At 36.9% G+C, this 14,464-nt stretch overlaps 2 protein-coding genes across 2 annotated transcripts; both read left to right on the top strand.

The window, feature by feature from the left end:
* The first annotated feature begins 355 nt into the window (after nucleotides 1–355).
* LOC117928102 (cinnamoyl-CoA reductase 1-like) lies at nucleotides 356–11,639 on the top strand. The gene is made up of 6 exons (XM_034847939.1): nucleotides 356–577; nucleotides 1,642–1,811; nucleotides 7,358–7,549; nucleotides 8,144–8,306; nucleotides 9,676–9,859; nucleotides 11,032–11,639. Exons 1-6 carry the CDS (start codon nucleotides 460–462, stop codon nucleotides 11,174–11,176), a joined length of 972 nt encoding a protein of 323 aa, XP_034703830.1. The 5' UTR covers nucleotides 356–459; the 3' UTR covers nucleotides 11,177–11,639.
* A 594-nt stretch (nucleotides 11,640–12,233) lies between these two features.
* On the top strand, nucleotides 12,234–14,226 carry LOC117928103 (cinnamoyl-CoA reductase 1-like). The gene is made up of 6 exons (XM_034847940.1): nucleotides 12,234–12,452; nucleotides 12,551–12,720; nucleotides 12,797–12,988; nucleotides 13,296–13,437; nucleotides 13,702–13,888; nucleotides 14,082–14,226. The coding sequence occupies exons 1-6, from the start codon at nucleotides 12,335–12,337 to the stop codon at nucleotides 14,224–14,226; spliced, it is 954 nt and encodes a 317-aa protein (XP_034703831.1). The 5' UTR covers nucleotides 12,234–12,334.
* Nucleotides 14,227–14,464: the final 238 nt, after the last annotated feature.

Raw genomic sequence — 14,464 nt, 5'->3', positions numbered from 1 at the left:
AAATGAACAACCAAATGTTCAGATTTGGGAGAGGCAAATTAGGGTGGAGAACTATAGATTTGAGAATTTTTTCCAATTCAAACAAAGAATTGGTTTTCTTTTTTTCCATTTCTTTGTCGGGTCGGGTGGTTTTTTATGCAATTGACAAGTTTCACAATTTTTTTTAATTTTTATTGAAGTTTGACGTGGAGGCTATTTGGCTACTGATGCAGCATACATCGGGGGCAATTTGGTAGTAAAATTGACTTAGCATAGAGTGCATAATTCTCATATTATTTTGCCCATTAATGATTGCTTTCCATATTTGGGGTTTCAATATCATATATTTTAAGTTTCCCAAATAAATATCTCCATAATATAATTATTGTTACGACAGTGGAATCTGAGAAAAGGCAGTTAGTGTACTACAATTTTGATCTTTTGCAGCAGACTGAATGTAGACTACAAGGAGAGTGAGAAATGGACGGGCAAGGCAAGGTGGTGTGCGTGACCGGAGCTTCTGGGTACATAGCCTCATGGCTTGTGAAGCTCCTTCTCCAACGCGGCTACACCGTCAAAGCCACAGTTCGAGACCCAAGTCAGATCTCTTCCCAATTACAAAACTTCTCATTCCCGAATCCCACTTGCTATTATCCCCAATTTTCTTCTTTCTTTATTGTTTCAGTACTTTTCAAGCATAATGTTAGTTTTATGCATGTGGGTGGGCCGTTATTTAGCAGTGTGAAGCTTCGATTGAGTGGTATTTTGATGGGTCTTTATCCTTTTTCCTTTTCCAGAAGTTTAATCTATGATTGAAAGTCAATATTCAGTACTCGGGTCTTTGTGTTGTCCTAATTTTCTTGGAATTATACTCTCTACATGGTTCTACAGGGCAAATTGATCGAGTTTATGCTATTAAAAATGATTTCAGATACTTTCAGAATCAATCCATCTCAGATTCTGCATGTGTTCCTTCTTAATTACTACTATTCTTGTAAAAAAATTTGCATTTAATTTACAAGACACTGGGGAGGTCTAAAAAAGAAAAGCAAAGGGAAAGAAAGATTTTCCTTCAGCCATACCAAATTGTTTTGGAACCAAAAACTCTAAATATGGGCCTGTGTTCTTTTTGGAAACTTATTCTTGAAAATAATTTCAGAGAAACGAAGAAAATCAACAAATTTTTGTACAATTATTTGGCTTTATTGCAAGCTTTTGTTGTTATACAAACAAGACAAGAGGACAGTTTAGGTCTTCATTTTGTTTCTTTGCTGTTCTTCGGTTTCCTCTTGAATGCCTTTAGCTCTATTCTATTGTTAGTATTTCAACAAATTGTACATCACAACTGAAGTTTCTTGCACTTTGAAAATCCAATCATCTTGCATAAATGATCCAAAAGCTTGCAATTGCAGTTGAGAAAATGACTACTCTACACGCCCCATCCATTTTACTTCAATCCCCATTCTTTTAAGAAGAGCATAGTTGAACTTCTTAATATTCTAGTCATGCTTCCACTGTATACTCCTTCTGTACTAGGGTTTCCCCATTTGGGGTTGTTTTTTTCTATCACATAATATATGTTCTTACCAAAATAAAGTTTTTGTAAGCTTTCATTCTTCTTATTTCCATTTAACATGCAAGTTGTGCTTATATATGCCACAGATGATCCAAAGAAGACAGAACACTTGCTTGCACTTGAAGGTGCTAAAGAAAGGCTTCATTTGTTTAAAGCAAACTTACTTGAAGAAGGATCCTTTGATTCTGTGGTTGATGGATGTGATGGAGTATTTCATACAGCATCCCCAGTTGTGCTGATAGTTGACGATCCCCAGGTTTATCCTATATTGGTTCCATTCGCATACTGTAAAATTTAGCATTGTCTATATTCTTTTCCAATCAGTTACTGATCTTGAAATTACTAACTAATCATGAATTGTTAATTTGCATGATTCTTCTTTCTGTATGTGGTTTCTTCAACTGATCCAATGGTAGTGAATGCTGATTTCACTAAACCAATACAATGGTGGAAAAGAGAGAAACTGATATTGGATTTTTTATATTCTGCTTATGTGCAAAAATATTGAATAGCTTTTTTTTTTTTTTTTTCTTTCTTTCTTTCATTCTCCCCCCTAATCCTTCTTTTCTCCACTTGTTATGCTTGTTCAAAAGAAGATAAAGGCCCTTTGTCTTGCATCAATAAGAACCAAAAACCCTGTGAATATTTATTTAGGAATGTATAACTTCCTTGACAGCAGCATGGGAATGCTCACACCGTAACAAGGCTATTCCAATGGAAATTTATGGTGGCTGATCCAAACACTCCTTGTGCTTTTTTTTTTTGATAGGCAAAAGAGCAAAAGACATGTTAAAGAGCCAAAAAAAAGGCTACACCAAGTACATAGGAAGTACGCATGTGCACACCAAAGAAAAAACACAAAAACCCTCTTCTTAATGGCAACCTAACCAATCGATAAAATCAATCATATAAAAGGACTCTTGCCCTAGACCCCCTTTGGTCCATTCTAAAAAGTTACAAAGAAAAGAGAATTTTGGCTCGTGATACGAAAGCTCAACATTATCAAAAGCCCTTCTATTCCACTCTTTTCAAATAGTCCAAAACAAACAAAGAAGTGCAACATTCCACACCTTTTTTTTCCTCCTCCCAACGGATCGGCTATGCCAACTAAGAAGTGTTGCTTGGACTGAGGTATGCAACATCCAAACCACTGCAAACAAGGAGAAAACTAATTGCCATAACAAACTAGCCTTAGAACAATGAAGAATGATGTGATTGCAAGATTCCTTCTCATCTTTACATAAAAAGCGTTTGTTTACCAAAGTCCAACCTCTCTTCAAATTGTCCATAGTTAGAATCCCCTTCCAAGTTGCTTCCCAAAACAAAAAAAACTCACTTTTATTGGAGCCTAAGAATTCCAAATAAGCCTTGTCGGGAAAGAATTTGAACCCCTCTGAACCATCCCATCATAGAAAGATTTAACTAAAAATTGGCCTCCCTTTGTAGCCATCCATACCACCTTGTCATCCATCTCCCTTCTCATTGATTTACCATGCAAACGCAAAAGGAGTGCTTCAACATAACCTAACTCTTAATCTTGAAATTCCTTACAAAACAAGGGTCCAACACCCCTCAAAATCAATATGCTTCCAAACATCACATACCCAAGCCTCCTTTGAAGTGGCTACAGGAAACAAAGAGGGGAAAGAGGTACTCAAAGGGGTGCCCCCACACCAAATGTCCTTCCAAAACCTTACCCTTCTTCCATTACCCAAATCATAGGAAATCTTGTTTTTGAAAGAATCCCATCATTTCCTTATAGCCTTCCACAATCCTATGCCATGACCCTTCCTTGTCTCCAAAGAGCACCGACCTGCTTCTTCTACCCCATTCTTACCAATGATTTCTTTCTTCCACAAGGTCTCCCCTTCTGACATGAACCTTCAACTCCATTTTCCTAAGAGAGCCTTGTTCAAAATAGAAAGATTTTGAATGCCTAGCCCTCCCTCCTTTCGCTTTTGGCTTACAAACTTGTGCCAACTCACTAAGTGAGGCTTATTTTCAAGAGAACCCTCCTCCCCAAAGAAAGTCCTTTTGAAGTTTTTCCAATTTACAACAGACCCTTCTTGAAATAACAAAAATGGACATGAAATAAATGGGTAGGCTAGACAAGGTACTTTTGATGAGAGTTAAACACCCCACCCCCTTGGACAAGCTTTGTTTCTTCCACCTTGTGAGCTTTCTTTCCATCCGCTCTCACCAAAGTCCCTCATTGTTGTCGATTTAAAGGTAGCACCCAAAGGAAGCCCAAGATACTTCGAAGGTAATGACCCCACTTTACACCCCAAAATATCCACCAACTCCTCCATTATTGGAACCCTTCCAACTAAGATTAGCTCACTTTTTTCAAGGTTGATCTTGAGCCCAAAAATTGCTTCAAACCACATCAAGACCCAATGAAGATGCAATAGTTGGTCCTTAGAAGCCTCACCAAAAAATCAATGTGTCATCCGCAAACAAAAGATGAGGCACCTCCACTCCCTTGCCACCTCTACTTCCTACCTTAAATCCTGAAATAAACAAACCAACCGCACCCCCCCCAAACAAACAAAAACTCCTTGTGATTATCTTCAAGAGTGGAGAGTTATAGCATTTTAACTGACAACCACTGCCTCAAGGTGACTGAAGATGCATTCCACAAAATGTTAGACAAGTTGCTTATGATTTTCTCCGGACCCTGAATGCTATAGGTATAAGAAATAGGTATATGTGCTTACTAATAGTGGATGCATTCCACAAAATGCTAGAGAAGTGGTTGTTTCCTTCTCTCTATCTCTTTCCTTACCTCCTTCCTCACCTCCCTCACCTTCCCAAATTCCCTTTTCCTTTATTTTCTCAAACAGCTCAGTTGCTCCACATGATTATTTTTTTAAAAATAGGAATGCTTCACAAGATTCATATATTACTCGCTAATTTTAGTTAGTTAGGCACTGCCCCTTAAAAACTCAATTAAGTCTACATGATTATACCTTTGATGTAGTTATGAATACAAGGATCATCCATAACTCCTCCAATTGCATGACATATTTGCTATGTTATTGATTCTAAACTGGCACTGTCATAACATGATCAGCAAAAAAATAAAAATAAAAATAATAGTTACTTCTAGAATTTGATGGATGAACCTTATGGCTATGTTTGGTTCCTAGAAAATTTGAGGCAAAATGCAAGGGAAAGAAAATAGAAAGGAAAAGTAGAAAGAAAGAAAAATTGAAGGAAAATTAAAAATAGATTTAAAGTCAAAAATTATTTTTATATGTTACTTCAAACTTATTTCACTTATTTTAACTATTGAATACAAAGATTAAATAATTTGAAAATTCATAAGTTTCTAATTAGTCTTAATTATATTTGTCTTTCTTCGGTATTTTCTATAGAACAATCAAACATGAAAAAATTATTTTCCTTAGTGTTTTTTTTTAGTACTTTCCGAGAACCAAACATAATCTATTGAGTTTGTCTATGATGATTGGCATGGGTTATTTTGTTTAGGCTCATTCACCAACCAACTGGTTTGTGGTGTACCACTATACTTCTTTTCCAATTTTATTTTATTTTATTTTATTTTTTGGTTCATTTTAGGTTTAAAGAGATTTTATTTTATTTTATTTTATTTATTTATTTTTTATCATAATTCATGTGTAACCGCATTTCCTTTGTCACCATCACCATGTGACTCCATATAGTGGTTGGGAGAGTTAGATGCTGGAACAGTTATGGAATAACTCCATCAATGTTGTGCATCTTTCTTTGAAATGTAGGAATGTGGATTTTTTATTTTTTTATTTTTTAAATATCTCCTTCTCATAAATAGGTATGGTACGCCCAACAACATTTTATTTTATCAAAATTCTTTGATAACATAGCTTATCAATATGATGAAATGATCATAATGTATCTCATCAACCTGATTTCATATTACACAATGGAGCCTCGATTTTGAAGTTCTCTCAGTTACAAAGGGAAATCTTGTGTTGATGTAATGGCAGATATTGTTTTTTGTAGTTGGGATTCCTCAAGAGTTTGGGAGGTGGGAGGAGTCCTAGAGGGAGAGCACTGTGCAGAGAGACCAACTTAGCTGGCTAATGGATTATTCGGCTTCAGAGAAATGCTTGGATACTTAAGAACATGAGAAAATCTTTCATTGACTTGTGTGCTAATGTCTATTATCTCACAACTCTTTGAATGCTTGTCACTGTAGAGTTCTTTAGGTTCCCTTTAATGTATATACATTCTTTTTTGGATCGGAGATCAATATGCCTTTCCCGTTGGAGAGTGGTTTTGTGCTGGAGGAGGCACTGCCTGTGCTATTTCTAGACTCCTGACTGTGGCCAGTCCACTCTGCACTTTTTTCAGTTTCCGGACACAACATGTTATACAATTAACATACCAGCTTCTATGTGATCGAATTCAGCTCCACCTCAATCATTGGAATTAGCAGCATGCCAACAATCACAGTGTGGGCACCAGTTTTTAGTTATTCACCTGCCTTGCTTTTCTGGTGAAGTCAGGCAGCATCTTTTCATTTCAGAATGTGGCATGCTGTTGTTTGTGACTTTTTGGCCATAAGAGCAATTGTGGATGGCCCTTCAATAGACAAAACTTTATAGGTGTGTGTTTGTGCCAAATCAAGGGTCAAGTTATGAATGAAAATATGAAAATGAAAAGACAAACAGAGCAAAAATTCATTTTACCATGTCTCTGTTCTTTCCATGAGGGATTAGGCTTGTACCTCTTTGGAAGACTCAGAATCTCCTTTCGGTTTTTCAGTGGCTCCTTTCTCCTATGACCCGTTCAAGAATGCTACTTTATTGTAGACCTTCTATGCCTTTATTGAAAAAGAAAAAGTGATAAGATATTTCAACTAGTTGAAAATAGAGGACCCTAAGGCCTGAGATAGACCGATGCTAGATAGAAAATACATATGTACGGATATTCAAACTTATCTAGAAGAAATAGAAGCAAATGATACATGATAAGTTAGTGTCAAAAGGTGAACTAAGTCTTCCACTAGATAGTCTACTTAGATGTCAAAAATGTAGTGGGCTCTTTAGCCTCATGGTAGCCTAAAGCTCAAGTTTGGTTGATGTTACCTAGCAAACTCGAGACAGATGGAAATTTCCAGCCTTTTGCAGGTCCATAGATGTGTGATTATTAGGGCTTTTTAATGTCATTTGTGATGGGGTTTGCTATTGATGTGATGCAGAGGTCCTGAAACTATTAGAAGGGATGTAAATCTGGTGAAAGAGTTGGATGTTTATGATCTTATGGGGAAGGAGAATTGAGCAATGGTTCTGTCTTGCATGTCACTGGGTCAAAAAGGGTCAGGGAGATAAAACCACCACTTGTGGAGGATAGTGGATCTTTTTAGAGACATTGGCTGATCATTTCTTGAAAGTTTAGATCGAGAAATCAAGAAGATGAGAGGCTGATTAAGAGAGAAGTCATGTCCTATGCCAACTTTGTTTGAGTGAGCCATATCATATACTTCTACCTGGGGTTAATCTTTAAGGCTGGAGGGTTCATTGTCTCTTCATTTTTTTCCCTTTATTTTTTTTCCCCTTATTGAGTCATGTTCTTGTACATCTACTTGTTTGAAGGATTTCTCATCCTTCCTTGTAAATAACTGTTTGCATAATATTGTCACACAAAAACATAGATCATAGACAAGCTGAGAATTTCTTTAGGATCCATAATGTGATCTTATGTTTGCTTCTATACATAATTATTAGCTTTTAATTAGCTTATCTTCATTGGACTACTTATGTGGAGATTTGTTTTATCTGTTTCTCCGTGTTTCAGGCACAACTAATTGACCCAGCACTAAAAGGAACAATGAGCGTTCTAGGATCTTGTGCAAAAGTTCCATCTGTCAAAAGAGTAGTTGTAACATCATCTATGGCTTCAGTTGCATTCAATGGGAAACCTCTAGCTCCTGATGTGCTAGTTGATGAGAGTTGGTTTTCAGATCCAGTTTTCTGTGAGAAATCAAAGGTTGCTTAAATGAGATGATATCACATGCTATCTCTTTTGCATGTTCTTGTTTGTGGCTTTACCAAAAGTTTTCTTTTCATGGCTCTTCACTTCTTTTACCCTGCAGAAGTAGCTGCCAATTTGTCATGCCCTCTTGTTTTTACACTTCTGCTAGCCAGCTTAGGGTTAAATAACATGATGGGAATGAGAGGATTATCCCTTTATTTTGCTAAGCCTGCCATTAGATTAAATAATCCTTCCATGTATGTCTAATATTTCACTAATACAGTGTTGGTAGCTGTCTGATCCATAAAGTCGCATTCCTCAAACAAGAAATTAAATGAGAACTCTAATTTGGATATTATATGAATGAAATGGATGTTAATCTCTGATTGTCTTACTGTCCATTAAACATGATGGGCTCAGAAACATGGGTTGACAAAACAGTTGTGACATATCTAATTAGTTTTAATGTGAGTGTGTATGCCTGCACAGCCTCCTATTGATTTTGCTTGGGTTCATAAGTTCATTGCTTGTTCTCTATGTTCCATTATCTACTAGCATACATAGAAATGCTTCTCACTATATATTTTCAAACATGTTGGTTTCTACTAGCTATGGTATATGCTTTCAAAGACATTAGCTGAGGAGGCTGCTTGGAAGTTTGCAAAAGAGAATGGGATTGACATGGTTACAATAAATCCAGGGTGGGTGATTGGCCCTCTCTTACAGCCTACTCTTAATCTAAGTGTGGAGGAAGTTCTGAAGCTACTAAAAGGTACTCTTCTACAATTGATGAGAATCTCTTTTTTATGTTTATCTTTCTACTCCAGTAGCAATACATGCTTCACTTCAATATTGAGTCAACTCTATCCAACGGCCCTGCAAATGGAAACTCAGAAGTTTAAATCAAAACTTATCAATAAACCGTCACAAGACTTCCACAGTTCCACATAAAAGGACTACATATGCATTTTGATATATGCTGACTAATCTTCTAACATTAAAAAATTGTTCTCTCCTCTGGTCATTATAGTTATATCACCAAGATACTCATTTAGGGGATTTGCATATGAGATTAGATGAAGATATATTTAGTTTTGGCCTCCTAAGCCAGACTGGTTTGGAAGGACCCCTGGACTGTGAAAGGACTGAAAGCATGCGTATGCAATTACTATCCTGAACTTGAGGTATATTTACATGCAAGTTCAAGCCAAGGGCAAGAACTTCTTAAATAACCCATTAATCCTTTTGATCTACCCCATCTAAATATTACTGCAGCTCAACATAATTCGCATAAAGTGGGGGTTCCCCGCATCCAACTCCATTGCAAATGAGTTGTTCATGTGCAACTCACTTGATCAGTATTTTTATAAACTTCTACTAACTTTTTTGGACTATTTTACAGACCTTAACATTCTCTAAACATTTAGAATCATTTCTAGTGGCTTTATAGGGCAATATCATGTTACTTTATTGACAACTCTTACAATAATCAATACTACCTTAACAGCCAATATGGTTTGTTTCCTCACTAGCCAACCTCTTCTGCCTCCAACTAACCTCCCCTGTATCTTGCTTCAATTATGAGGGTGTTGCCATTAGGTTGAGCATTGGACGTATGATAAACCTGTGCCTTGATGGTTGTACTCTGATTCATGGGTCCAGACCGTAGTAATTGGGATTAGACTTGTTGGTAGTTGCTTTAGTTCAATGCTTGCAATAACCAAAGTAATTTGTCGTGCTGCTTTAGAACCGTTCGATCTTTCGTATGAAATAAGAAAGGTATTTTGTACAAAATAATGTTTTCACTTGTAATTTCCAACATTACATAAAGTGATAAATATAAGTGTATTTGCTAAGTGTGATTGCATCATTTTCTAAGCATTTCTGTTTGAGACAAACAGTCTAAGATTAAAATGTGTGCTTCAAAAATTTCTAGCTGTAATACTTTTGAGATTGTGCCAAAAGCTAGGGGAATTCCTTCTGTGAATCAGTTGACAATGACTATAAATAAATAAATGGAAAAACATCATATTATCATTGAGCAGATTGCACGCTAAACTTAAATAGGCAAAAGAAACTGATACTTTCAGTACACTTACGTAATACTTGTGATGTAAGCTTCTGAGATTTGTTTGCTGCAGGAGATACATTTCCCAATAAAACACATCGATGGGTTGATGTTAGAGATGTTGCCATGGCACATATTCAAGCATATGAGCTTCCAACGGCTAGAGGCAGATACTGTTTAGTAGGGAGCATTTTACACTGTTCTGAGACAATGAAGATTTTGCGCAAGCTCTACCCTGCTTTAAACCTACCTGAGAAGTAAGGTTTTATTATTTGCAGGGCGTTATTTCTAGTTTGCATTAGTGCCCTTTGAAATCAATATTGCAGCTTAGGCAATGCTACTTCTTTTTGTTTATTTTGGGTTTTTTCTTTTATTTGTTGATAGGCTAATATATACATATTCTGTAAAGAAGTACCTAGAAAAAGGGGCACAACTCCAGTGCAAGTAGTAGTATGAAAGTAGCACTAAAATGTAAAAATTAAAAACAAAAGGAAACAACTACATCAGGAAGGCAACAGACACAATAAAACAAGTAACCTGCATTGGATGAATATGTGATACATTGATTCCATCATTTGGTTGCACAGACAACACCAATTGACAATAGACTAAACTAAGAAACAGTTGTTCTAATAAGACTGAAACAACACCATCAACAAATTATTGAGATTTTCACAAAAGGCATTGCCTTGAGAATGAAACTTTGGAGAGGTGAATCCTCTCCATCTGAATGAGCTGGGAAGCTGCAAATTCGCCTACCTTGTCAGTCTGTGTTATCCTCTATGATGTGCCTGTGAATCCAATAGGTTGTAGCTTGCATTTACTTGGGCCATGGCTGGACCACTGTGTCTTACTTTAAATACTATTGTATGTTTGAAATATTTCACATGTATGTGTAGCCTTTCTCCATTCACGGTGGTCATAATGGCATGTCTATGCTATTTCAGCATATTGCCTTCTTATGAATTGCATCCAATTCTTAATATGTTATCGAAGTGCTAAGGGTCTAAAAGTGCTTCAGTGATCGGGGCTCAGGAATTTTCTGATTTATATTATTTATTCTGTTTTGGCTGATCATATCCACAAATGTGTTTTCCTGTTGAATGAAGTTGGTGAGGTATGAGAACCTTTCCTTGTTTCAAACTCCTGTCATCAATATTGACCTTGGTGGAGTTTCTTCTGATTCACTGAATACTTTCTGCCATTTAGGTCTAGTTAAACCCATATTTCATTCTTCTAGTACAAAAGAACTAATCCCCATTGCTTGGGGATCTTCTCAATTACCCAAAGAGATGTGTTTTGTGCTTTTTAACGTTTCATTGCATATAGGATTAAGCTTCAGGTCCATGTCCTAAGAGTTTTCTTTTCTTCAGTACCAGTCGTTTCACTGATTGATTAAGAAAATGTGTTTCTGTTTCATTTGTGGCAGATGTGCAGACGAGAAGCCTTATGAACCAACCTATATGGTGTCCCAGGAGAAAACTAAAAGTTTGGGCTTCGGCTTCACTCCTCTGGAGGTGACCCTGAAGGACACTGTGGAAAGCTTGAGGGAGAAGAACTTTGTCAGTTTCTGACACATGGTATAGCCATGCAAATGAATCATAAACAAAAAATGGTGTCTTCTTGGTAACTTCATTGTTAAGTGTGTTGGAGTCATATATCTTCTAATATGTTCATGGTAAGCAATCCCCAAGACATGCTACAAGTTCTCCAAAAGAAAGCCAACAGCATATAAAAAGCAGCAACTTCTATTTCCGCTTCTGCTCAACAACAAAAGCTATCAACTATCCTAAATGGGCACCAAGGAGATTCGTAGACCTTAGGCCCCTTCCAAACTAGATTTTTTGTTTGGGAAGTAACTGAGGAAGATTTTCACTTGTCATTAACTTATGCAGAGGTTGATAGCTAACAAACATGTAAGGACACGGTGAGCTCTGTCTTTGGAAATGTATGCAGTGAGGTGGCATGGCCCATTACCTTCATTCTGTGATTGGCTGCTCTACCATTCCAAAACAAGGGAAAATTATGCTTACTGAAGTTTTACTATCTATGGGGTTTGATACAATCTCTGGTCATTTTGTTTCTTAGAGTACTGAAATGATCAGAGACAATAAGATTGAAACCCCAAATTTTTGTTAATTACTGCTGAGTATAAATATGTTTTATAAAAAATAATTCTCACTAACAAAAATAATATACTAAAAATGCTTAAGTTTCAAATTTCATTCATTTATTCTAATTCTAAACTCTGACCTGTTTACTTAAGTTTCAAATTTTGTGCCTTAAACTTGAATGATGTTGATATAAGACTCGATGGTAGTGAAGTAGTTTTCAAACCGCAAACTTAGAAACAAAATTATCAACCAAACCTTACCCTTAAGACGTTTTTTTTTGTTCATATGTGGGTGTTATTTAAAAAATGCAACAATTATGGGGTTTAAAAAAAAAATCTCATACGCCTTTGTGGAATTATAATTTCCATCCTTAAAAATGGAAAGTCAAAGGAAAATGGACATCTTTGTGGAATGAAAACCGAGGGTAAAAGCAAGGGGATGAGGGAAGCTGACAGTGACCAAGGAGGTCCAAACGCTGACTCATTCTCACATGCCTGCATTTTAATTCGCACACGCATTCGAATAGTACATGTCACTCTCTCTGTATGTTATCTCTATATACACCAAGTGTACGAGTGGATAACATAGATTTGAAGGTTTCGTAAGACGTCAAGGGAGATGAGTGGAGAAGGAAAGGTGGTGTCCGTGACCGGAGCTTCTGGGTTTATAGCTTCATGGCTGGTGAAGCTCCTGCTCCAACACCGTTACACTGTCAAAGCAACCGTTCGAGACCCAAGTCAGTTCTCTATCTCAACCTCCGAGGGCATTTTCACTTATATATGCTTCCATTTAACTCACTGGTTGTGCTTACATTTATATGTATATATGCCACAGATGATCCAAAGAAGACACAGCACTTGCTTTCACTCGATGGAGCTCAGGAAAGGCTTCATTTATTCAAAGCAGACTTATTGGAAGAAGGGTCTTTTGATTCTGTAGTTGATGGATGTGATGGTGTTTTTCATACTGCATCCCCTGTTGCATTGGAAGCCATTAACCCCCAGGTTCAACCTACACCACTTCCATTTCTATACTTACATTGAGCTAACTTCTATTTCTCTTTTCTTTTTTCGTGTTCAGGCAGAATTGATTGACCCTGCATTGAAGGGAACCATCAATGTCCTAAGGTCCTGTTCAAAAGTTCCGTCTGTCAAAAGAGTGGTTGTAACATCGTCTTTGGCTTCAGTTTTATTCACTGGAGAACCTCTGACTCCTGAGGTGCTAATTGATGAGAGTTGGTTTTCAGATCCAGTTATATGCAAGGAATCAAAGGTTTGCATCTGAGTTTATTTCTTATCACATACCATCTTTTTTTGCATGTTTTATGAAATATTTTACCGGTTTTTCCCTGGTAGTAGTACTAGAAGTATGAGAGGGTATCATCATCAATTTGTTTCTCACTCAATTCATGTAACTCCTCTGTCATCTCAAATTTGATTCAAACATGTGCTTTGTGTGCACAAGCCTTTGAACTTGTTGGCAAGTTTTTGTATTGATTAGTTGTTGCACTGCATACTGAAACCATTTCTAACCAAATGTCATTATTTGATTTTTGATAGCAATGGTATGGCTTTCAAAGACCTTAGCTGAGGAGGCCGCTTGGAAGTTTTCAAAGGAGAATGGGATTGACATGGTCACGATAAATCCAGGATGGGTGATTGGTCCTCTCTTACAGCCCACTCTTAATCTAAGTGCAGAGCAAGTTTTGAACCTCATAAATGGTACTCTTCAGCAAAATGTGTTCTAAGTTTTGTTTCTTATTTCTCTACTTGAATATAAGTATATGTTTTGTTTCTTCTTGCGCTAACTAATAGTACTCCTGTTTGGACGGGTTTAAACTGCATAACCAATGTGATTAGTTTAATCACTTGACAATATCCAAGAAAATGAATGACAAAACATCAAAATATCCACAAGCACATTGCAGACTTATATCAAGATACTGAATTCTTCAAATGCAAGCATTTGAAATTTGTTTGTTGCAGGAGCTCAAACATTTCCCAATATATCATCCTGGTGGGTTGATGTTAGAGATGTTGCCAATGCACACATTCAAGCATATGAGATCCCAGAAGCTAGTGGAAGATACTGCTTAGTAGAGAGGGATTTACACAATTCTGAGATACTGAAGATTTTGCGCAAGCTCTACCCTGGATTACCTCTACCTGAAAGGTAAGTTTCTATTTGTTATTGCTAATGCTCGTTAGTGCCATCATTAGAAGCAAGTGAGATCAACACGATATTACTTCTTATTGTTCCATTGGATACATTGAAGAGTACCTGCCATCTTGTTTCCCCTTAAATATTTATGCCTTGGTATCATGCAAAAAATTCTTAGATGGGATCCACATGTGTTTGGTTGCAGATGCGCAGATGACAAACCTTATGCACCATCCTCCCGGGTATCCCAAGAGAAAGCAAAGAGTTTAGGCATTCACTTCACTCCTCTAGAGGTGAGCCTGAAGGATACAGTTGAAAGCTTGAAGGAGAAGAACTTTGTCAGTTTCTGATCATGGTATTTACTGCTAGACTTGCAACTAAATCATAAACTAATGGTGCTTTCCTGCTAATCTTATTGTTATGAACCTCATTGCACCTATGATTTGCTGGGTTTTGGGGCTTTTATCTGTATCACCTATAGGTTTCCCAGTTCAAGTTTCCTATTTGTGTTAGAATAAGGTGAAACTCAATCACACTTAGGAAGAGGGAATTATCCAAGTGGATTATGAGGGTCCAAGAATGGAATCA

Source organism: Vitis riparia, chromosome 13, assembly GCF_004353265.1.
Source record: "Vitis riparia cultivar Riparia Gloire de Montpellier isolate 1030 chromosome 13, EGFV_Vit.rip_1.0, whole genome shotgun sequence".
In the NCBI taxonomy this organism is placed as follows: domain Eukaryota; kingdom Viridiplantae; phylum Streptophyta; class Magnoliopsida; order Vitales; family Vitaceae; genus Vitis; species Vitis riparia.
The sequence above is the reverse complement of the archived record's forward strand: the minus strand, read 5'-3'. Positions and strand labels throughout refer to the sequence as shown.

Coding starts and splice junctions, on each gene's coding strand:
- LOC117928102 (XM_034847939.1), top strand. CDS start 460: ATGGACGGGCAAGGCAAGGTGGTGTGCGTGACCGGAGCTTCTGGGTAC. Junction 1,812..7,357: donor TGATAGTTGACGATCCCCAG/GTTTATCCTATA, acceptor TCCGTGTTTCAG/GCACAACTAATTGACCCAGC. Junction 7,550..8,143: donor TTTTCTGTGAGAAATCAAAG/GTTGCTTAAATG, acceptor GGTTTCTACTAG/CTATGGTATATGCTTTCAAA.
- LOC117928103 (XM_034847940.1), top strand. CDS start 12,335: ATGAGTGGAGAAGGAAAGGTGGTGTCCGTGACCGGAGCTTCTGGGTTT. Junction 12,721..12,796: donor TGGAAGCCATTAACCCCCAG/GTTCAACCTACA, acceptor TTTCGTGTTCAG/GCAGAATTGATTGACCCTGC. Junction 13,889..14,081: donor GGATTACCTCTACCTGAAAG/GTAAGTTTCTAT, acceptor GTTTGGTTGCAG/ATGCGCAGATGACAAACCTT.